The 22,864-nt window shown below is 40.2% G+C and overlaps 1 protein-coding gene across 1 annotated transcript in view; it reads left to right on the top strand.

Annotated features, from left to right (window-relative positions):
- Positions 1–788: 788 nt before the first annotated feature.
- Positions 789–22,864, top strand: part of LOC130158416 (multiple epidermal growth factor-like domains protein 6) — a 200,947-nt gene continuing 178,871 nt past the window's right edge. Inside the window, exons 1-4 of the mRNA XM_056359147.1 lie at positions 789–928; positions 15,593–15,727; positions 16,369–16,478; positions 17,968–18,072. Of these exons, the coding sequence (XP_056215122.1) occupies positions 849–928; positions 15,593–15,727; positions 16,369–16,478; positions 17,968–18,072 (430 nt within the window). The 5' untranslated portion in view covers positions 789–848. The remainder of the gene's footprint in view (positions 929–15,592; positions 15,728–16,368; positions 16,479–17,967; positions 18,073–22,864) is intronic.

Consider the following 22,864-nt stretch of genomic DNA (forward strand, 5'->3'; position numbering starts at 1 on the left):
TCACCAGTAAAGGGGAAGAGTTGCCTTCTGAGAGCAGTAAAGGTCTGGAGAGATGATAAAGATGGGAGGATGGGTGGTCTAGAGGATAGCTGGCAACTCTGGGATTTAACAAACCACTCCTCCGCTCCCAGCTGTACATTCTTGCTGTCACTAACTCTCACAGTAGTGGTGTTATCCCTCCCTCGTGATGTTAAATGCATTTATTTTCATGGTTACCTCTTTGAAGTGCTCAGATGTGATTGTAACGGACGTCACGCATGGAACAAAGAAGGACTGGAGGAAAAAGGAGAAGCTGAGCTACGGCTCTCGCAGTAAAGCAGAAACAGCTTGGCATCCTGGAGCAGGAGGGAGAGCGTGCAGGGGGTGGCAGTTCTCCTCCGAGAACCGGTAGCCGTCATGAACATGAGGCTGCACACAACTTCAGATATTATTCAGTGGAAACAAATCCTTCCTTATTTCCACCTCCCCGTGTTGTGCCCAACGGGAATTTGGACCGAGAGGAAAGTCCCTTTCGAGGAGGGGGAACCGCAGAGACAGCCCAGAGGAGGAGAGGTGAAGCTGGAAGCACGCGGGCGGCGCGGGGCGTCAGGAGAGCCCGCGGGTCCCGGCCCGGGAGCCCCGAGCCCGCCGGGGGGGATGGGGGCACGGCGGCCCCTGGCCCCGAGCGGCGCGGGGAGCTGCGGGGCGGGCTGGGGGCGGGCCGGGGCCGCCCAGCCAGTGGCGCGCCTCGCCGCGGCTTTAAACCATTTGGAGGGTCGGCGGTAGCCGGGCGGGCGGCTGGTGTACCGCTGAGCTGCGGCCGCCCTCCGCATCCCTCCGCGCCGCACATCGCTTCCCTCGGCGGCGCCATGGGCCCGGGGCCGGCCTGCCTCTGCCTTTGCCTGTGCTGGGCGCTGGCCGCCACGGAGCCGCGGCTGCAGCGGGGCATGTGAGTGGGGCGGCGCGGGCGGGGGCTGGCGGCACCGCGGGGCTCGCTGCAGCCTTTGTCTCTTGCGGGGCAGGGTCCTGCGGGGCTCCCCGCGGAACGCGGCTTCGGGTTCGCCGCCGTGCAGCCCTGCCACAAAGAAAAGTTTAGCTGGGTGCGCTTTAACTTCCCAAGGTCCCCGCCCGCGGTGCGGGTTTCTGATCCGCGGAGTGATTTTTGAATGGTTACTCGTGAGACTCCGAGCCCCGGAGGGACGGCGGGCGGGCTTGCTTGACTTTGATTCGAGATCTGAAGTGAGCTTCAGAGAGTGCATCAGTATCTCTGAGTCTGTTTCTTCCTTCTCATTTAAAAAGCGAACGGGTGGCAGAGCTGAGCGCTGTACAGCTGCCCTAGTCCACGCTTTTAGAGGGGCTACGGTGAGCTTTACCTGGTGGCAAACGGCAAGAGAAAAATCAGAGTAATCAAACGTAAATGCAATCAGCAAGAAATAGAGACCATGAGCAGGCAGAGGTGGGAGCGGTGGAAAGCATCCATCCGCAGCTGTAAGCACAGCTCCTTTGCAGGCACAAAGGAGTTGAGTCCACACGTATGCTTGTGCAGGAGGAAGTTTCTATGAGGTGTTTTGCATGACATGAGCAACAAATGTCCTTTGTTGTAAATGCGATGTAGCATTTTTGTCAAGAGGCGGTTTTTATAAATTCTAAAGTAGAGTAGCTGACAGCCTGCGCCAAATCTTATGGTTTAAAATTTTTGCCCATTGAAATGGAAAATAAAACGTCTGGAAACTGTTCCCTGCTTTGTGTTGGGCATCTTGTTCTCTGCAAAGCTCCTTTTGTGTTTTTAAGGAATGTCCCCTGTCCTGTCCATCCGTCCCCCAGCAACCTGACAGAAGCCTTTTCAGATGTCTGTGATAACCCGATTTCTAGCCTCTTTTCTCTTCCTATATTTTGACATAATGAACTTCATCCCATCTTTTTATAATAATTTTTTCTTCTATTTAGTTTAAATTTAAGCATTTCCTCTGTCACGAAATTGAGATTTGTAAGCCTATTGCTCATTGGTTTTCTATGCAATGTCATGTAAATATGTATTTACAACAAGTGCTTTAAAGTGGTTTATATTACTCCATTTTGCTAGAGCATTAAGTATCCATCACAACGTTTAGAGAAGTCAAGTTCTTTTTCTGGTAAAGCATTTTTCTTTTAAAAAAGTGCTCTGTGTTTCAGGCATGCTTCTTGCTCTTTTTGTAAGCAATTGCTGTACTATGAGGAAGAGTACCATTGGTCTACATTAATCTATTTGTATTTGACATAGGCAATAACTATGATTCTGCACTTTTGAAGCTGGAGGTGGTGTTAACTGTGAATTGCCTCCAACCAGTTTTTGTTTGCTGTTCTCTTTTTAAAGGTAGTGTCACTGAAAGAATACAGGAAACAGTCCCTTCTGGAAATGACATTGTTTGGAGATATTACTGTTGGTCTTGAGTCCTTGGGAGCAGCAGTGCACTGTTAGCCAGCAGCAATCAGAAAAACCACCCAAACCCCTGTACCTGTGACAAAGCCTTGCATGCTTTTCCCAAGAGGCATACCCCTGCCATTACTGTAATTCTTATTCCTTTTTTCTGAACTAGGGCAAATATAAGTGTTACTCCAAACTTACTTTACACTATTCAGAGACTTGACCTTTGATGTAAACAGAAATACAAGGCATCATTACTCCTAGCGGGTAAGCCTGCTAGCTTTCACCAAGAAACAGTGAAATATCCAAACGGACACTTCTGATGAATTGCCTTTTTCTAGTAATTGTGTTTTGTTCTTTTGACATTGGTCATCTGCAGCCAATGGGATAAGAACAACAAATGTATCCCTTGGAACATACCATGCTGAGTGCTTTCTTGTTTAGCATTTGCTGCTGTTTTGATTGAGAACTTATGTGGCTGAGGATATACAGGATATTCTTCATAATTGTTTTTGCTCTGCTGCTAACTTGAGTATTTGCTCCTAGCTAAAATGCAAGCGATCTGTGTGGATGTTGGTATTCTGCTTCCAAGCCCCCTGAGGAGATTTAATGTAGAACAGATTATAGGATGACTAGCTATTTCCATCAACTACGTTTCCAGACAATTAGCCCTTGATGATCTTGTATTAGAACTTTAGAGAACACTGGAACAACCAGAGAACAAATTTGCAGCGTTCATTGAAAAGCATGCTATTTGGGCCTTGAAATGAGGAATTAACCATCTCTCACCATAAAAAGCACATTTTTAGCAGCTCACTTAGCAGTGAGCTCTGTAGTTCAAACCTGGGGTATATAATGACATTCTAATTGTGATGTGTGGTTATCTAGCATTGAGTTTACTTTCAGGGTCGTGCTTCTCAAAAGGCTGGAGGTAGCTGTGGGGCAGAGCAGAAACAGGAACTATGAGTGGAGGGCTTCAGTTGCTGTCAGAAGTGGTAAATCCTTTCCTAGAGAAATATTCCACTACAACTTTAAGTACAGATGTTTGCTCACAGTTACGTATATAGGACAGAACAAAAGTGGTTAGGAGTGGTTATGAGGCATGTGCTAAGAACCCCCTTTGTGCAATGAATATTACCTTTCATAGTTAGGACTGAGACATAGCTCAAGACTGGATTCTTCTGTTCCCAAGTGACACGAGTAAGGAGTTCTTTGGAAAAGTCATGAGATAAACTTCATCCCTCTTAATTTTAAGCTCATTGACTTGCTCTGTGGCTTTGCAGGTCCAGGATGACATCTGAAGGGTCTGATTTGGTTTTAGAGGATCCAGTCACAATCTTGCAGTAAAAATATTTTGTTTAGACTTTTTCATTGCTCAAATGTTGCAGCTGCATATTTTCACTCTATTTGTAAGCAAGTAAATTTGGTCACATTCCAAGGAACACCTGGATTTAGAGCTGAATTCCTGGCTGAGTAACTGTTTTCCAGCTTTGTAAATTCTATGGGGCATGGTAGGCTTACTTGTGTTCCTCTAGATAAATCATATTCCCAAAAGCAAAATCTAGCATTCAGATGGTATCTACATTTGCAGTGCTCAAGTAAACTTGGTCCTTTAACTAACCCGCTTATTGGGCTACAAAGATACAGGACAATTTTTGTACCGTGTGTCTCATTGGAAACAGATGTGGCTGTGGACACCATTTTGAAGTGATATAAATAATTGGTTTAGGTGTAATTAAGAAGGTGAAGCCCACTTTTTTTGAACACTCGAGTGCATTTCAAGATAAACTACTGTTGTACAAAGCATTTCCATATGAAGAGATGCTTCTGAATTTTGATTGCCACAGTGGAACAAATTGCATGCCACTTTATTTTCTTTGTTGCATTCCTACATATTCAAAGTGACACAAAAAATGTTTCTGTAAAGTATTATGGTGATACAGCTTAAACTTGGATCCTGGAGTTTTGTCATAATACTGTCCAAATGATGTGAAAAGTAGGTTGTGTAATCAGCTCTTGGTGAGAAATTTTCTCAGTATATTGGCTGTTTAGCCAATATGGTGTATTTTCACCTCCAGTGATGCCAATTTGCAGGTGTGAGGCAAGTCTTTATTCCTAGCATTAAATAAGGGCTTAAAGTGTGTTTAGTTTTTGGAGCTGAAATGATTCATGTAGTAGAATTTTCTTCCATTTCTTTGAATGGGATATCCTATGTTCAGAGATTTGATAGTTAACTGAAGATTGCAGGTTTTCAAGTGAGAATAAGGACCTGATTTGCCACTGGTGTATTAAAATTTGTATCTCACGTTAAGTAAGCTTAAATTAGGTCTTTCTTATCAATGCTTTTTAAACCTTGGTTGAAGTGATGCCAGCAGCCCAGAGTCACTGCCGAATTCTGATTTACGTTGCTGAATTTTACCTAACAAGTTTTTTTTTTCAGCTGAAACCTCAAGTACTTCTTCCCAGTCCTGTCTGCCTAGGATCTGTAAGGTTGCAGCAAACCCTCAGTACTATTGAACAGCAGCTACCTCCAGCTTTTGAGGTTTGGATGATGTGATCCCAGTAAACATGATTTAAATGCTTTGGCATAAAAGTTATGGCAGTCCTGTCCTGTCCTCTCATTCCACCCTTCCCCTCTCCCCTCCAGTCCTTTAGTATCCAGTAGTTCTTTCTAGGAAAGAAAAATAAATGTTGAAGACTGAGATCTTTCTCATCTTTGTGAACGTGAACGTCATGCTTAACAAAAAAATGTCTTTCTAGTCTGTGCACTACAGTATCTTGCCACCAGATAGAGCTCATGCTGGTCAGCACTGTAAAACAGAATCACATTTTTCAAGAGTTTGCTGCGCTTAAAGCCTCTGTTTCGGACTTTCTAGAGGAAAATCAATTTTGAGTTTAGTCTTTTAATGGATGAGAAAGGGTTGTTGCTTGGTTGGGGTTTTTTTCCCCTCATCCCAGTATGTTCATTGGAAGGAGACTTAAAGATAATGAATATCATCATGATACAGTTCTTTTCCTGATTTATGACTTGGTTTTCTGCTCTTCAGGAGAAACATGAGATCAAGACTTCCACCTAAACTCTGAAATAGCCAGAAGACTAGGAAAATAATCTTAAAATGTGATAGCCTGAAGTTGCTGTATTTATCAAAGATAAACTTGATCTCATGATTAACTGTAAAATATTTTCCAGTTTTATAAATATGTTTTCATGTCAGAGACATCATGTAATATACCTACAAGAGCTTTAGAAGTTTGCTGTCCGTAATCACAATATATACTGTAAGATTCTTAAATATGCAAGTTTAAGGTAGGTAAGGCTCTACTATTCACTTTTGATGGGATTTGGCTGGTTACTCTTCAAAAATGCACCCAAAGAGGAAAGAACATGTCAGCATTTCTTTAGGTTTAATTGTGCTGCACTTCAAAATGTTGATACAGTTTAATTATTTATGCATATGTTGATTACATGCATATCCTGTGTGTTCACAGTATTTCTGATTTTTAGGAAAATTGCCTGCTTTTTGCTTTGACTTTTTTTCTGCATGGGTTATATCCAGCGCTGCTTATTTATCTTAGTTCTGGCACGCCATGATCTAGATGTGACAGAGAATGTGGAATTTAACAAATTTGAAGAAACCTCCTGGTGAGAGGGGGTAAGATTATCTGGTAATGTAAAACCTAGTCTTTGATGACTCGTCAGCAGAACCTCCTTTGATGGAAGCACCGCTTTGGCTCTCAGAGAGTTAACAGACCATATTGGAGACTTGTGTTATTCACCAATTAAATACCTTCCCTCTTTGAACACAGTTAATAGATTTCCTCCTTCTGAAATTCAAGCCTGTTATTGCTTACGTTCTCTCTAAAATCTATTGCTTTTAATTTATTTCTGAGGAGAAAGAAATTTCCTTTCATTACTGCTAAATCAAAGCATTTTAAAATTGCGTACTGAACATATGTAGCCTTGAGTTTATACTTTGGATTCCATGCTGGTCTTGGTTTAAAACTGGTCATTAATTGTTCTGGAGGTAAACTTGAGATTTCTGCCTTTGTGTAAGAAGATGTACACTTTCAGATATAATCTGTACACAAACTGGGCTGTACACTGAGCTGTATTTCTCTCAGTGCCTTTGACCTATGGTGAATATTTGATCTCGTGTGTAAAAAAGGGGAATGTTATTTAAGTTGCAGTGCTGACCTTTTTTTTTTTTTTTTTGTATTCTTTAGCAGAAACACTGTACTGCCTTCCCTTTGTTAAGTCAGAGCAGAACTTGCTCAGATTGTTGTGTAGTAGAGAACACCATGCCCAGACTCTGTTTTTATGTACACAAATTAATTGAATATTGAAAATAAATCATAGTATCTGAGCCTGTGCCTCAGAAGACTTTATAAGGTGCTTTATATTGTTTTATAACAAAAAATGTTATCTGAAATTATGAAACACATATTTTGGGTTTACTGTTTTCGGGTGAGAGTATTTCTGTATAGGAAAAGAGTTTTCATACACCTCAACCCTTACAATACTCTTCAGTGGTTATCTTCTATTTGTAAATGCTAGCACTCTCCCTGCCTGACAGATGCATCATCGATGGTGAAAAATACAGTTGCATGAGCTTACCTCTTATAATTGTAGTCTTTGAAGCAAGGCCTGTCCATCTGTTCTTGTCTGAAGTAACACCAGGAATCTGTGGGTTATTTAGAACCTCTGTGGAAATTTCTCATCTGAAAGATACAAATGTTTGGTGAGGTGTTTTTCCCCTGTTTGCTGCTGTTGAACACTAATCCAGTAATGCATGCTTGTTAGTTGGCATGTGGGTTTTTTTTGTGGCTAGAATTCATAAAATATTTAGCTCAACTAAAATTGCTTAATGTTTAAAAAACAAACACACAAAAACAAATGGGCATTTGCATCAGTGTTATAAAGCTTAGGGTTTATAGGGGAGTAGAGTACTTGGAATATTTTAACACTTAAAACATTGGCATGTAGGGAGTCTTCTTGCATATATTACATGATACTTCAGAAGTAAGCATTCAAGAAAAGAGGTTTTGGCTCTAAACTCTTAAAATCTGACATCTACCAGAAAAGCAGCGAACAATTCCTAGACACTGGTTGCCAAACTGAAACTGAGGATTTCGCTACCTTCTAACTAGTTTCACTGTCAAGTGATGTGGCACTTGCTGTAAACCAAAATGAGCTTTTTCTCTTTGTGACACAAGTGGTATGACACTTTTCAGTAATTTTAATTTTAATATTTTAGCATCAAGCCCTCTTGTGTCTTCTTGCCAAAAGAAGTTCAGGTGTGTACCTGGCAGATTTACCAGGGTGACTTTTATTATAACACTTTTCCTCAGTGGAATGATGATTGAGATGGGTGTAGTTAATGTGAAACTTCATCTAGAGATGACTGCTGCTGCTTGATGCTTTCCTCTTTGTGCTGGTTTTGGCTGGGATAGAGTTATTTTTTTCCATAGTTGCTGGTTGTGGGGCTATGTTTTGGATTTGTGCTGGAAACAGTGTTGATAATTCAGGGGTGTTTTAGCTACTGCTGAGCAGCACTTACACAGAGCCAAAGCCTTTTCTGCCTCCCATCACACCCCACCCCACAGTGGGCAGCCTGGGGTGCACAAGGAGCTGGGAGGGGACCCAGCGGGGACAGATAACCCCAGCTGACTTAAGGGATATCCCACACCATATGACATCATGCTCAGCATTTAAAGCTGGAGGAAGAAGGAAAGGGGGATGTTTGGAGTTATGGCGTTTGTCTTCCCAAGTCCCCGTTACGCGTGATGGAGCCCTACTCTCCTGGGGATGGGGAGAATGCCCATGGGAAGCGGTTAATGAATTCCTTGTTTTGCTTTCCTTGCATGCATGGCTTTTGCTTTACCTCTTAAACTGTCTTTAATTCAACCCATGAGTTTTCTCACTTTTACTCTTCTAATTCTCTCCCCCACCCTATGGGGGGGAGTGAGCGAATGGCTGTGTGGGTCTGAGTTGCCAACTGGAGTTAAACCACAATGCTCTTATAATTTCACATTTTCTTATTACTCAGTTCAGTCTAAATTTTGGACAATTATTTGCTTTGTCTTAACAATGAGTACATGCAAACTATTTCTTAGCCTCTATATGTGTGACCTCCCATATGGTCTTCTCATTACATTAAAATTGGATTCTTAGGACAAAGGCCCTTAAATTGTCTGTGAAGTGGTCTGCATGCTAGGATGGTTGGTTGGTGCTGCGTGAGGGCTTGGTAGGCCTGGTCACTGGCAGTGATGCTGACACTCTCCTGGATGCTATTCTTTAAGTCACTTTTTTAAAAATATCCCCTGTGTAGAAATCTGTGGAGGTGTGCAGAAGGCATCTAACAATAAAGAACATAATGGATTTAAGAATATGCTAATATCAGCTAGTCTCTGCAATTATTGTGCTAATACTTTGGTAGTGAATTTTCTTTGTTTACAATAAGACTCAGGCCAAAGCAGCCATATGTTGGGATAATCAACTATTTTGGGTACAGTAGATAAGTAACGTGCATGCTTCCCTGAATATGCATGAAGACAGGTATTTGGAGGCTATCAGAGTTGTATGCTAAAGTGGTGATCCTGTATTTGCCATTCTGTGGGTATGCACTTCACTTGATGCTTTACCTGATCCTGCAGATGCCACTTGGTGCCTGCAGAGGTCATCCGGTAGAAGAAACTGTAACACTGGATGTTGCTGGGGGACCGAGGCTATGTGACACTACTTAAAATAACAAAACAAACAAAGAAAAAAAAATCACTCCTTCATTTAAAATACAAAAAAAGTTACTTTCCAAATCATAGTTAAATGATCTGGATGTGCATGTTTATCTTCTGCTTTTCTTGCTAACCAAAATAGATTATTCTGTCTCGGGAGAGGGAGGAGGATAGTTAAATAGAAGCTAAACGACAGACGCTGCACTCTGATAGCAGTAGGAACTAAAAATCTTATTGTTGTTATAATAGCTGAGTGTGTAATTAATCATCTCGTATTGATTTGCTCTTAATCTAGATGCAGTGCACAAAGGCTGAAAGAACTCTCATGTTATTTAGCTGCTCCATCTAATCAGAGAGAGGATGTGAATAAGACGCAGCAGTGCATTAGTAACCTGTGGGCTATAGGAGAGTCTTCTGTGGTGGACCTTTGTCCACAGATCCAGAGAATAGTAGTGATAATGAGACAGAGTCTAAATGAGCTTGGAGCTTACAATCCATATCCCAGAGGGCATATAAACATCCCAAATATTGATACAGGATCAGTAGAGAGCAGGGATTGATTAGTGGTCAAAGGAGCAGGATGTCCTAATTGTCTCTGGTAGTGCTGATTAATTTTATCTGGGAAATGTGGGGAAATGAGCCTTAAAATAGACTAAGGGGAGCTTGGCAGTTTTGTCATTCCCACCTTTGTGAATTATTGTTGCTACTAAGCAATATATATCTAGAGACAAAATTTATATCTTTATTTCTATATAAATAAATGTTACTTGTTCTTTGGACCTTTTGTTTCTGTGGACTGTTTCCTGATTTTGACTTTTTTTTTTTTTCTGTGCTCAGATGGAATTTGCTTTTCTCTCTTTTTCACTTGAGATTTTATTTATAGCAAACTTTAAATCAACATCCTGTTTGCATACAACATGGTGGTGTTGACTTTGTTTCCTCTACAGTGCAGCATGCTTCTGCATGGTGCCAACCTGCCTTTGTCTTTTATAAAAAGCTGAGGATGTTTTGCTTGGGTGGTTGCAAGTGTGAGGAGATTCAGACAATTTTCTAGCCTGAGAAGTTTCTAGCCAAAGCCATTGTAGCAATGTGCAGTGTATCTCTAGAGCAAAACCACTAGTTGTCATCAGAGTAGCAGATAATTTAGCCCCGACTATAATCTTGGTTTCTTTAAGGTAGGTGCTCATTTGATCTTTACAAACTAACTCTGGAAAAACATGTAGACTATGCTTTTCTAAACTTTTAATAACGGCATAAAGGGAAGGAACACTGACCATTTAATGTTTTGAAAATACAGAATTCCAGCCGGTCACTTCTTATGACAACTTTCATGTATTGACTACTTTGTGGGAAGATCAATAGTGTTCAGGCTGCAAATTCTTCAGCTGAGGCAATGCAGGCTGCGACATCTCGTTCTTAGGAAGGCATTAACAGCCTTCTGGCTTAGCATAGAAGGGGGTGTCATTCACTTAGTCTCTGTGGAAAGACCTAAAATCAGACAGCCAAATCATTCTTTGCTTCGTATTCATTAATGTTTTGATTTAAAGTTTGTGCTGTTGAAAGAAACCTTTAGGGATATCTTGATTACCATTACATCTACCTACCTTAGATTCTTGATTTGAGCTGGTAAAAAAGTGGATTGATAGAGTGAGATATTTACTTTAATTGTCATTCAAAGAGCCAGGTGGTTAGGATCATGTTAGGCAGAACAAGAAAATATCCCTGTCAGAGATACGATGTATCTTTTAAAATGGTGGAGCTATTCCCTTTCTAGCTCTTGTGTGTTCCATTGTTTTCCCATCTCCTCACCTCTGCTTGCCCCTTTTGGACTGCACGTGCCAGGGAGTGTGTGCAGCTGCCTTTCTGCTCCCACAAGCAGATGGCCTGTACCTGTCTTTTCCTTTGTTACATGAAAACCGTGTGCACCTCATTGTAAGAGCCTGTCTATTGCTGTAGAAAATTATTTATGCTTGTTTGAGTGTGTGTAAAAGAGATAGCTGCACTGATATTCTTCTCAGAGTTGCAGAGCCATGGACAAGGATAAAACAGCAGAGCGCCTCACTTGGGAGACCGTAGACATGCTGTTTCTAGCATCTATTGTCTGCCTTGGGTTGTGGGAGGGCTGCAGTCCCTTCTTAGGGGAACTTGGTTGAGATGACACTGGTGGTGACAACAGCTTGAGATAGAAGACATAGAATTGCAGCTCAGGACAAATGACCAGAATTGCCAGTGACTCACTGAGGACTTCAAGGATGCTGTCTGTATGTCCAAGTGCTGGTGGGTGAGATCAGTCCATTGAGCTTGTGGGCTGCTTCCTGGAACGGGCAGCGAATGGCTGCTAAGGGGAACAGGAAAAGGGGTGAGCATGCAGCAGCACTTTGCCTGAGTAACTGCCTCAGCCTCAGTAACTCGAGGCTCATGGAGTTCTTGAGCCAGGTTTGTCACCTTTGTATTTAATAGACCTCCATGGGTGCTCCTTTGACTGCATTTTTGTATGAAGATACGCATTCCTTTTTAAATTCTAAACACAGGAATGAATTCTATCCCGCCTGGAGATGCTTTTAATTTTCTCTGAACTTTTCCTGTTGTGCAGTAGTTCGTGGGCATCACAGCCGTGTGATTAGCCAAGGCTGCTCTTGCTTCATGTTGGTCTAATTATCTGTTCATTAGAATCTTAAGTCTCGAGCTGGAAATGTGTAGGGTGCTTTTTTTTTAAAGGGCAGTCTCCTAATGCAAATATTAAAAGAGAGTTTTCTGGCTTGCCTGAGTCAGACTGACAAGCTAATAATAGCCTTCGTGTTAGTCTTGGCTAACAGAGTGCATCAGTATAAAAAGGTTTTAAGGGACTGGTGTATCAATCAAATCATAGAACATAATATGCTTTTGTGTATTTTGCTTGTTTTAACTCTTAAACTCCCATTAAGAAATATTTTCTGAATGCGAAGGGCATGGGGGAAAAAATGGAGCTCGCCTCTAAATATACCATTACATCCACTTGAGGTTTCAGGTTAATCTTGGATGGCCTCTAATTAATAGAATGCCATGAAACAAAACTGTATTTTCAGTAGCCCTAGGCTTGTTCAAGAAACTGTTCTTAAGTTTATAGATAACATATCAAAGAGCAATGAGTCAGATAGTCAACACACCAGTTTTTAAGTGTTGGGGCGGGGGGGAAGTTGTGAAGATGGCTAATTGTTGAAGAGGGCATGTTTTATTTCCCAGTTCTGCCAGCAGAGGATTACATGTTATACAATTGCTTCAATTTAGTTGTAGTGTAGTAGAGGTTTTGATATCTGCCTTTAAATTATCCCAAGGGCATCTAGGAGGAACGGCTTACTTTGAATAAATCTTAATAAACATATGACTTTATGCTGCTGGCTTGTTTTGTTCTGTGAGCGCCATTTGTTCCTATTAACTATATCACAGAAGTCAATACAGCTATTCCTGGAAACATGGCAATATCACATGAGTAAGGTTTTATAGGATGGCCTCAGTATGTCATTACAACAATTGTCATCTTCTCTCTTTTATTTGTGGAAGAGTGATGCATATGAATGTACCTTTATCTGGAAAGTTTTGGGCAATTCTAATAAAAGGAGATATGCATGAATTATCAGTACATGATGTTCTGTTCACTAGAGGGAGAGTCATTTTAAAAAGCCTGCTAAGTGAGGCATGGTTGCTAAGTAAGGCGAGGGTTTTATTAGACCAACTGACGTAATGGAAAAAAAGCAGGCCAGATTTTGGGCATACAAAGACCTCCTTTGGATGTGAAACAAATGACAGACTTTGCGCTAAGAATGGCTTGGGAACAATTGCTCTGAACTTAAGCTAAATATGTTAAATGGTGAGGTAATTTGAGAGGAAGAGGTAGCTGGGACACGTGGAAAAGACTGTGAAGTAATGGAGAGAACATGGGAATGTGGAGGAAGGGTGGTTTCTGGAAGAATTTAAGGCAATCTGAAACTACGATGCTACTGTCTTCTGTCTTGCTTCATGGTGTTGGCAGCCACAGAGAGGGCAAACTCCATGAATGGGAAATAAGGAGCAATATAGAAAATGAACCCTGTAGTGGAGGAGGAAGAATGTGGAGCAATAGCGGAGGGATGTCCACTGAAAGTATGTTTTAGGATGATGGAGATGAGCAGTTCCTCCAAAGCCTATGAGAAATAGGCATTCTGGTTCAGGAAACTAGCTTCTGTCAAGATAATGTTTTCTAATACAAACGTACTGTACTTTTTTTTTGTTTTGTTTTGTTTTTTTTTTTTCTTCCCCCATGGTGAGATAAGACAATCAGAGCATACAGTTGTGGACTTTTTTCATAACTTTATGTAGCTTGCCTGGAATTACTGAGGGGGTACTTCGTTTGTTTTTAAATCCCATCTGTTTCTCTACTGAAGTGTCCTTGCTGGGAGAAGGTCCTCTTTACCCTGGGGTGGATGTTCCAGGTGTTCACCTTTGCTGGGGACTTGCAGTGCTGTTGGGAGACCTGTCGGATTTCCCATTCTAAGTGGGCTTTGCATGACTGCTGGCCTTAGCAGAGCACTGAACATCTTCTGCATGGTACTGGGAATATTGTGGAGTGGATTTGATCTAGGTAGGCAGGGTTTCTTCCAGGTGTTTAGCTCAACAGTAAAAACAATCATGCTTATAGTATTTTCTGTTCTGCACAGGCTTAATTCAATAGTGTTTGTAAACCACCTGAAGACCTGCAGATGAAAGATGTCCTTTTTTATTAAAAAGGCTACCTTGCGTGGTGTTCAGACATAATAGGGAGCTGTAAAGTACTTTGGGCCTCTGAAATAAAAAGCACCATAAATCTTGAATGAGATATTAAAATATCCAGTATAACTAATGATAACTTTAACTGCCAGGCAGCTGTTTGGCTAGAACAGTTTATCTTATTAACGCAGGAACCCCTCCTGTTTTCTAGCACAGGCTCATATCCATACCTTTGACAGAGGAAACAAGTGTGTCAGTGTGTTACTCTTTGTTACTCTCTAGCCTGAAGAGGGGTCCCAAGCTGAAATTTGGGGAAGTATTTGTCTGCTAGCCAGTATGACAACTGTTGAATGTTGCTTACCATTTACCAGAGTGGGTATACAAGGTCCCTGTTTCCCCCCTGTGTTTTAGTCATTGAGGCTTAAATTTGCAAAGCCTCACCAGCTAGAGAAATCTGTCTTGGGGAATTGAAAATTTAGTTATTACACAAATGATCTTAAACTACTAAAAAAAGATTAAAATCACTGAATTAATTTCATTTTTGTTACGGTATACTTCTGCCTGAAAAGACAAAAAAACCCCACATGTTCTGTGGCTTTAGTTAGACCCTGCATGTTCTGTACGGTTATGTTCTGGCATGCAGCATTTCCTAATTTACACCGGGGCAAAGAAATCAGAATAAAGAAGACAGAATCTCTGCAAAACCACCACCATGTGACGTTTTTTTTTGACCCATCGTACCTCTTGAAATCTTGTTATTTTTGTAACTAGGGCTAGGTAGCAGGATGAAGATTACATATCATCCTACAAAGCAAAGCTTTTATTTTGATCTTGTTATTTTAGAATAATCAGCAGAGAACAAGGATACTACCTCCTATGAATTTCATGTGCTTCCCAAAGGGGACTGATAGCAAAGGGGGGACTCTTACAGAATATAAGTTTTCCACAGCAACAGTTTAGATAAATCTTATCTGCCCTTGAATTTGTTGTAAATCTTCCATTGACTTGTGAGGAGTCAGAATTTCATTGTATATTTGCATACTGTTTTTGAAGGCAGGCGCTGTGTTTTCATTGTGTGGGTATGGAGGCTGGCTATTCAGTAGCTTTGAGCCGTGAAGGTCAGTGCCTGTAGCTGTCAAGTCTTTGATTCCCACCCTGGCATGTCAACTGAAATAAGGGGCTGTTGTGTGGACCAGGCCTAGCAGGGGGACTTCCAGCAGTCTCAGCACAGGAAGAGCCTCTCCAGCTCCCTCACCTTGGTCTTCTGCTCCTCAGCTCGTGAGGCACCAGCCTTCCTCAGGCAGTGCCTCGTCTGAAAGGGTTGCCGTGGGCTGGTATTATCAAGGGACAGCAAAGAGTGTCTGCTGAGCAGTTGGTCAAATACTGCTCCAACACTTTAGCTCTCATTTTCTGGGAACAATGTACATTTGTGTTTTGCTAGCTGGGCCTTAATGTAAAAATACCCCGTCATCAGGAATGCGTTTGCACTTGTGACTTGTCCGACCAATACATAATGAAATCTTGGCTCCATTAACATCTGTGGCCATTCTGAAGTCATTGACTCATGATTTGTCAGGTGCGTGTGGATACTGAAGAGAGCCGTTTGATCAGTCAAAGGTGAAAAAGTCATAGAACTACAGTAGTTTTAATAGCAATATAAATCTGTTTCAAACTGTTACACGTAGCACAATTTCATGCATATTTCTTTAGACTTAAGAAATTAGTGCTAAAGTGTGACTTTTTCTTTCCCTCAAGGCCAAATGTCTGTCCAGTGTTTGAGCTGGCACTGGTAGGACACCAACAGCCGTGTGTTCAAGCCTTTAGTCGCATGGTCAAGATGTGGAAACAAGGATGCACAAGGAGGAGGTGGTGTATGGGCTACGAGAGGAGGTAAGCTATTTTTATAAATGGATTCTGTTACTGGACTTAGTGCAAATTCTTCAACTGTTTTTTTCTTTGTGTATGTGTTAAATATTTAATCTGAAATGCGTGACTTAGCGGGATGCTAACTATATCCATAACTGAGACTTTAATTCTGTTATTACTGAGCAGAAAATACAACTTTTTTTCCTGTGTTCTGTGTTGGTCATGAATTTCTTGACTGGCTTTAGATCACAATTTTATATTATCAGAAAATGTTCCTGTCTCATCCTTTTTCAGGTGAATTCCAGCTGTCAAGACATCTACTTTGAAAAATTGAACTTCTATTTCTGTCATATACTTAGAACTGATGGGAGATCTGACTCCCCCAACAGTTAAAACCAAAACTGATTGCAAAACAAAATTACTCACCTTTTGACTAGCCTGAATACAAATTCATCAGAAAATTGCGGACATGGTATAGTAGAGCTATTGGATGTTATCAGTTATCAGGATACGCTTTGTTATATTTGCTTCATTTTTAACGAGAACTACTGATAGGGGCTGGAAAAGCATATCTTAAATATGACAGAGTTCAGTTTGCTACTGATGAGATGTGAATAAGTGAAATAGAAGTTGTGATTGTTCTCTTAAACTTACTCTTTTAAAAGGTCTGGGTACTACACGATTTACAAGCAAGTGTACAGAATGGAGCATCAGATCGTCTATAAGTGCTGCCCTGGATGGGTCCAACATGACAATGAACCTGGCTGTTTGCACTGTAAGTTGATGGCACAACTGTGACAGACCAAGAGAGAGGACACCCTTAGGCCTTACTTTCCTACTGATAATTATTTCTAGAAAGATGGATTTTGTTTCTTGCTGTTTGTGACTGGGATTTCCAGTTATAAAGAGGTAATCTCTTGATGGGGAAATAAACTTATTTTAAAAATACAAAAGCTGTCATGTGTAAAAGTACCAGATATCTCTAATATTAATCTAACCAGTGGAAAATTAATTTCTGATTGTAGTTGTAACATTTTTGTGCCAGCCTGGCTTTGACAAGCCAACTGAATTTATTGCTGCTACCCAAATTACACAAAGAAATCTGCTGTAAGGCACTTGTTTTTTGGATGTAATGCTTCTTGCAGAGTCTGACTGGTTTTGGCTTTTACACTGCTGCTGTTGCTGTTGAAGCAATTGTGTTTCTACCCTATGGTTCCATCTGATGAGAGCCCATTTCTATCAGTAATTTCTAATCATGATTGGATGTTTTGCTAAGGGATGGAAATCAATTTAAATGATAAGGAAGCACTTCAGCCACTGTTAACAAGACATGAGTAGAAGATAGCAATCTACACAGTGTTTAGTGTTGTTATGGTTTTGTCAGTAATTGTATTTTCTGTATGAAAATTAGCATCTGTTCCTATGTATTTTTTTAATCTTCATACCAACTTGAGGGCTGCATTCAGAGAGCTTGCTTCTATGGTTGTCTCTTCATATATAAAACCCAAAAACAAGCCTGAGAGGTAATTCCTGTTACTTTCAGCCTGAATCTACATATTTAGTGTGCACCTGTTTAGTTGTAGGAAGTCAAAGATATGTTTGCAATCTTTATTTTTATCTCTGGTGTAAAGGAATTTAGCGTATTTAAACACCAGTGGCAATAGAAAATCATTTTCTTACTGACAAAGCAGTGCAGACTTGTTTTGATTTCTTTAAGGCACCAAAATGGTTGAATTCTTCTTTTGTATCTGATGTTCTTTGCGAGTTTGGCTCAAGTATGTGGAATTTAATTTATTATAAATAAATAATGTTCTGTGTTGGAGGAAGGGAAGTATTGTAAATCCCTTGGACATATGTAACATCTTTTAGTATGCCAGTGTTTCTTAACCATTGCTGCATTATTCCTAGCAGTTCACCTCTTTCATCCTGGCTTCAGGCAGTGCTTAGAGTCCTGTGTTTGTCTTCTAACTGTGAATCTTGGAAGACTAAGAAACTGTCTTCTGACTCTGAATCATCTTTGGGTTAAACTACATTCTTAGTCTTATTTTTATTAAAGTTAAATTTCTTAATATCAACATGGTACTTATACCCATGATAACAAGTTCTATTGCAGTCTAACCTTTCCATTTAAATAAAAGGCTGGATTTTTTTCTTATTTGGAAGTTCCTGTTACAGCAGGACTATGACAGGAAGAGAAAATTCTGGAGGATCCTTGGCACAAAACCAACAAATAAACCCGTTTCATTCTGCTTGTATGTTACTAGTGCATTGCATGGCTGGCACTTGCTTCAATGGAGGGAAATGTTCTGAAGCAGGATCCCAGGTGTGCCAGTGTCCTGCAGGATTTCAGGGTCCTCGCTGCCAGTATGGTGAGTCAAACTTAAATTGTCTCAAATGCATCTGGTGTTTGGGTAAAATGCATGTTTAACAATATTTGTTAAAATGTATTTTATTAATGTTGACTTAAAATTAAGGTTGTTTTTGCTGCACTCCAACTGATTATTTGGCCATTCCCTTATTTTCCAGAATTTGCCTTTTTTGGTATTGAATTTTGACAAAGCAAGAGGAAAATTTAATTTGGTTGATATCAGATGAGTTTCTGATAATATATTTAATGGACAATGCCACTGAATATCAGCAGCAGTGTCCAGTGGAATATCTTTCTATTGCTTTTGAACTTGTATGTTCTTGTGGGGCTCTTGCTAAATTTGTCAGCATTGCTTTTACCCTTTTGTGAGAGTAAATTCTGAGTCAAAACAGGTTGGGCAGTAGGTAAAGAATGTAACAAATGAACCAAATGTATGTATTAATGGGATTTCTTTTGGTGCTTCTGACAGTAGGAAGGCCGGTTTTACAGATCACTACCAAATATTTCCTAGTACTCTTGATGTAATTTACGCGCTAATCTTTCATTTCAATAACTGTGTTCTAGCATATTATGCTAGACTTAAACCATTACCCGCTCTGTGGGAATCTTTTTCTCTTGTATGCTGGTTCACAGCCTGATAAACCCACAACGAGTTGTCTTGTAATTTATGTGAAATAAGACCATGATGTACTCTGTAAAGCTCTCCAAAATTACAGAACTTCATCTGTTTGGCTTCTAAAGGGAGGGGGAAAAAGTCATTCCTTCAGAGTAGGCTGTGATTGGGACAAAGGATTTCTTTTGTATTAGGCAAATGATAATTTCCTTTTCAACTGAAGTACATTGTGTTTTGTTCAAAGAAAGGCAGATTTCTGAATATTTAGGTTTTTCACTTTTAAATTCTAATATGTTCACATCCTCACCTGGCTTGTCAGTCATGTAGTAGAAGTGAGAAGAAACGTAACAACTGTTTACAACAATTCCTTTAGGAACTGAAAAGCTAAGCTCTACTCGATACATGGCTTGTATCAGCTCTGTACTTGATACGTGGCTTGTCATGCTTGCTTTGTAACCTCTGTCATATTCTGGTCTCTGTGCTCCACCAAGGCTCATGTGATGGACTGGGTCTTGTGTGGGCTTACTGCACCAAAGCAGCTTTGTCTGTATGGGTAGCAGCCTCTCTCAGCGAAGGTAATAAAGCAGCTGGAGGTGCAGCAGGCATGGTAAGTGGGAAATGCTAAAACTCAGCAAATGTTGCAACAGGGTTGTTTTCATTGATGCCTGGTCATAGATAACAATTTTCCTTTATAAGCAGGCATTTAAATAAAATGCAGAGCTCTTGATAATGGAGCTTGAGCTGGTATCAGGCCACAGTGTGCCTTCAGGCAACATCAGTTCAGTTAAGCAGACTCCAAGGGAGATGCTGTAATTCAGCATTTCTTTACTGCCTATAGAAACAAGTTTTGTATATAACATGGTATCAACCAGAGTGACACCAATGCAGGTTACTTTGTTACTGACTTACAATACAGCTTCAAGGTAAGCAGGATCTAAGGAGCCCATATAATAAGCTTTCATCAAATGCAATATGTGTCTCGGCACGTTTTAAACAGTCTTTGCTAGTCTTTGGAGTCTCCCTCTGTTGCTTGGAAAAAGTTACAGCACTAAGGCGTTTCCAAGAGGCAGATTATATAGGTGCTGTGCATGGATGGCACAGGTCAGATTTTCAAACTGAAATGAAATTGTGCGGTCTCTATTTCACAGGTTGGTGACTGTGGACACTAAAAATAACGTGAGGTGCCCTCCAGTTCTCACTCTTTGCGGTTGGGTGAAACATTTATCTTGGTGGTTTGTCTGTTTTCTGTTGATTCCTAAGGTTTGAATGGAATTTCAGTAGTCGTCATTTTCAGGTTTATATGGTAGCTGTTATCATAGCCTGGCAGGAGTAAGTTTATAAATTGAATTCTGAAGGGGAAAAAACTTCCTTTCAGAAAGAATGTTATGGACAATTCACCTGCCTAACAAAAGCAAGGTAACTTAGAGTGCAAGGCCTCTTAACTGTTGCAGGCATCTCTGGTCAGATGTTTGTGAGATTTGTATCATATTTGTTGCAAGCAAAGCTAAAGAACATGTACTGTGGAATTAGCAGCTATAGCCTCTGTTTTTCTGCTGATGTTGGAATATTGCTCTTTTGAAATAGCTTGAATTTAATGTGACTGGATTACTGAATGGTAACATATTGTGGTTTTAAATGATCATTAAATCTAGTCTGTCCCTCCCCTCCATACTTGCCTGTGCAGCCTTACTGTAAAAAAAACAAACCAAAAAACCCCCAAAAAACCAAACAAAAAACCCCCACAAAACAACAAACAAAACTGTTTTCTTTCCAACACTTAAACCAATGGAAGAAGAATCTCTCCTACCTTTTGCTTTGAGGATTTGGTGGAACAGGTGTGTGCCAGGAAACCCGTGGTTTATGGTTTTAGAACATGTGCTATAAAATGTTAGTGGAGAAGATTATACTATGATATGTGAAGCTGTCAAAGAGGACAGTCTTTGGTACAGAAGCATACTTCCTTAGACCTCTGGACTGGATCCATCAACGGTCTTTTTAGCAGGAGTGTTCAGGTTGTCCTCTTTGGAGCTTTACAGTGGAAGGGAGGCTTTAACTGAATACAAGACCACAAACTACTGGAAGAAAGCATCCTTGGTGGTAATCTTGGTTTCTTTCGCTTTTGGCATTATGGCTTCCTGAGGAGATTGACAGGATGAACCATGGGGATTTTGTAACTGTACTTGCACTCACTCAAGCAAAATTGTTGCATGTATCCCATTTTATATCGCCCAGTCTCCAGCCTCTTTGCTTATCTTCTGTTTCTGTCATTCAGTGTGGACAGCTAATTCTAAAGTATCACTTGGGTAGTGGCTCTCAGGATCTCCCTGCTGGGCACTACAATCCGCAGACAAGAAATTATTATTAAAATATTATTAACATCAATTACTCTAAAATATATATATAGGAACATATATCTCAATCTTCTAATCTGGTTTTTCAGGTTTGTTGAGTTTATATTTGCCGCTAAATTAATAAGTCGATCAGTGTCCTGGAAATCAAGTTGCTAAATGCTTTGTCTTGGTCTGTCCTGCAGAAAGTTTGTGACAGGTCATCAAGAATGACTTATGACAGCCCAGTGCATCATAGCAATCCATAGCAGAGATGACTACTCAGAACTGGCATGATCGCTTCTAATCATTTTTTTAAAGATATTGTGTGGTGTTTTAGCAGCCTGTAACATGACATCATTTCTGATTAGATGCTGAAAGGGTTATTGTTCCTGCAACAAACTTTATGTAATTGTGACTAGAAATGCATTACTGCATCTCTTGTATACTTCACTCCATAGTTTTATTATTTTACCCACACAAGCAGCAATAAAAACTTAGAAGAAAGATTTATGAGTGAAATGGTCGAGCTCTTCATATAGCCATTACAAGGATTCAGTAACAGATTGAGCTGTCTCTTTCATTGTCTGCTGCAATTTGTCTTCTAATAATAGACTTATATCAATTACAATGTAAACTTGCAAGCTATATTTCTTTCTATTTTTTAACTTGTTTGGAAGTCAAGATTCCCATTTCTCTTGAGCCCAGTGAAAGGGAAGGAAGACTTATAGCAAAAAAGAAAAAGGGTAAAACACAGTTCCAAGAATAAAATCTGCTGCAGTGCTAGTTTCATTTTTATTCACTAGTTGTCCTAGTAATTTTTTTCAAGGCCTGCTAGCCACCTGAGCTGGACATGAGGTAAATTAATTTCATTTAGCTTGTTTAATTCAGTCCTGGGACTTGTGCTTGCACATGCAGCTAGATTCTACAAAGAAGGGTAACTGTATTTACTCCTGATATATATAATATTGCTCAATACAAAATGAGGGGTTAGTTTTGACCCTTAAACATTTTGCTATCAAAGCTCAAGTTATTGCTGATTTTCCCACATGCCTCCTGCTGGTTTTAAATACTTAAAGTAAAAGCAAGAGTGAGAACTCAGCAGGCTTTATAATGTCATGACAAACAAAATCCCAGCATTACAAAGGTTTTGCAAGAGGCTACCATAATTAGGCAAGAGCAAGTACAATTGAGCATCTCTGAAACAATGGGTGTTATCGGAAGACATGTAAAAGTGAGGAATGACCGGGGCAGACTTGTCTGGAAAGTCATCTTGCGATGACATGATGTTTGTCATCTTAGCTTAATCATTTGAAGAAAGCTGAACACAATATTCCAGTGTTTAACAGATTAAGTGTCAATATATTTAAATTTTACACTGTAATGTTTGCTGTAACGCAGGTGGAATTTTAAATTCTTCTATGCTGCCTATGTAGTTGCTAAAGATTGTGTGCTTAGGGAACATTTACTACATCTTGAGGCAGTGTGGTCTGCTGAATACAGTGCTTGCCTGATAGTTGAGATAAGAGCTTTGTTTTCTACCTGCCACTGACCTTGGATGTTAGTTCGGAAACTTTTAGCAAATTGTACCACTATGCCTCAATTTCTTTGTATATGAAATGTTGATAATGGTAACTCATTCCTTTGTAAAGTGCTTTGAGACCCAAGTAATTAAGAGTAAGATAATGGCATTGGAATGTGTATATAAAGGCAAAATGCACACTGCATGTGTATCTAAAATGAAATGCTTATGAGACAGATATTCATCAGTTCATTGACTAGCTGTCAATCTCTCCTTAACTCTGGTCACACGCTATTAAGATATTGAACTATATAAAGATTCTAGTAAACAA

Source organism: Falco biarmicus, chromosome 13 (genome assembly GCF_023638135.1).
Source record: "Falco biarmicus isolate bFalBia1 chromosome 13, bFalBia1.pri, whole genome shotgun sequence".
Taxonomy (NCBI): domain Eukaryota; kingdom Metazoa; phylum Chordata; class Aves; order Falconiformes; family Falconidae; genus Falco; species Falco biarmicus.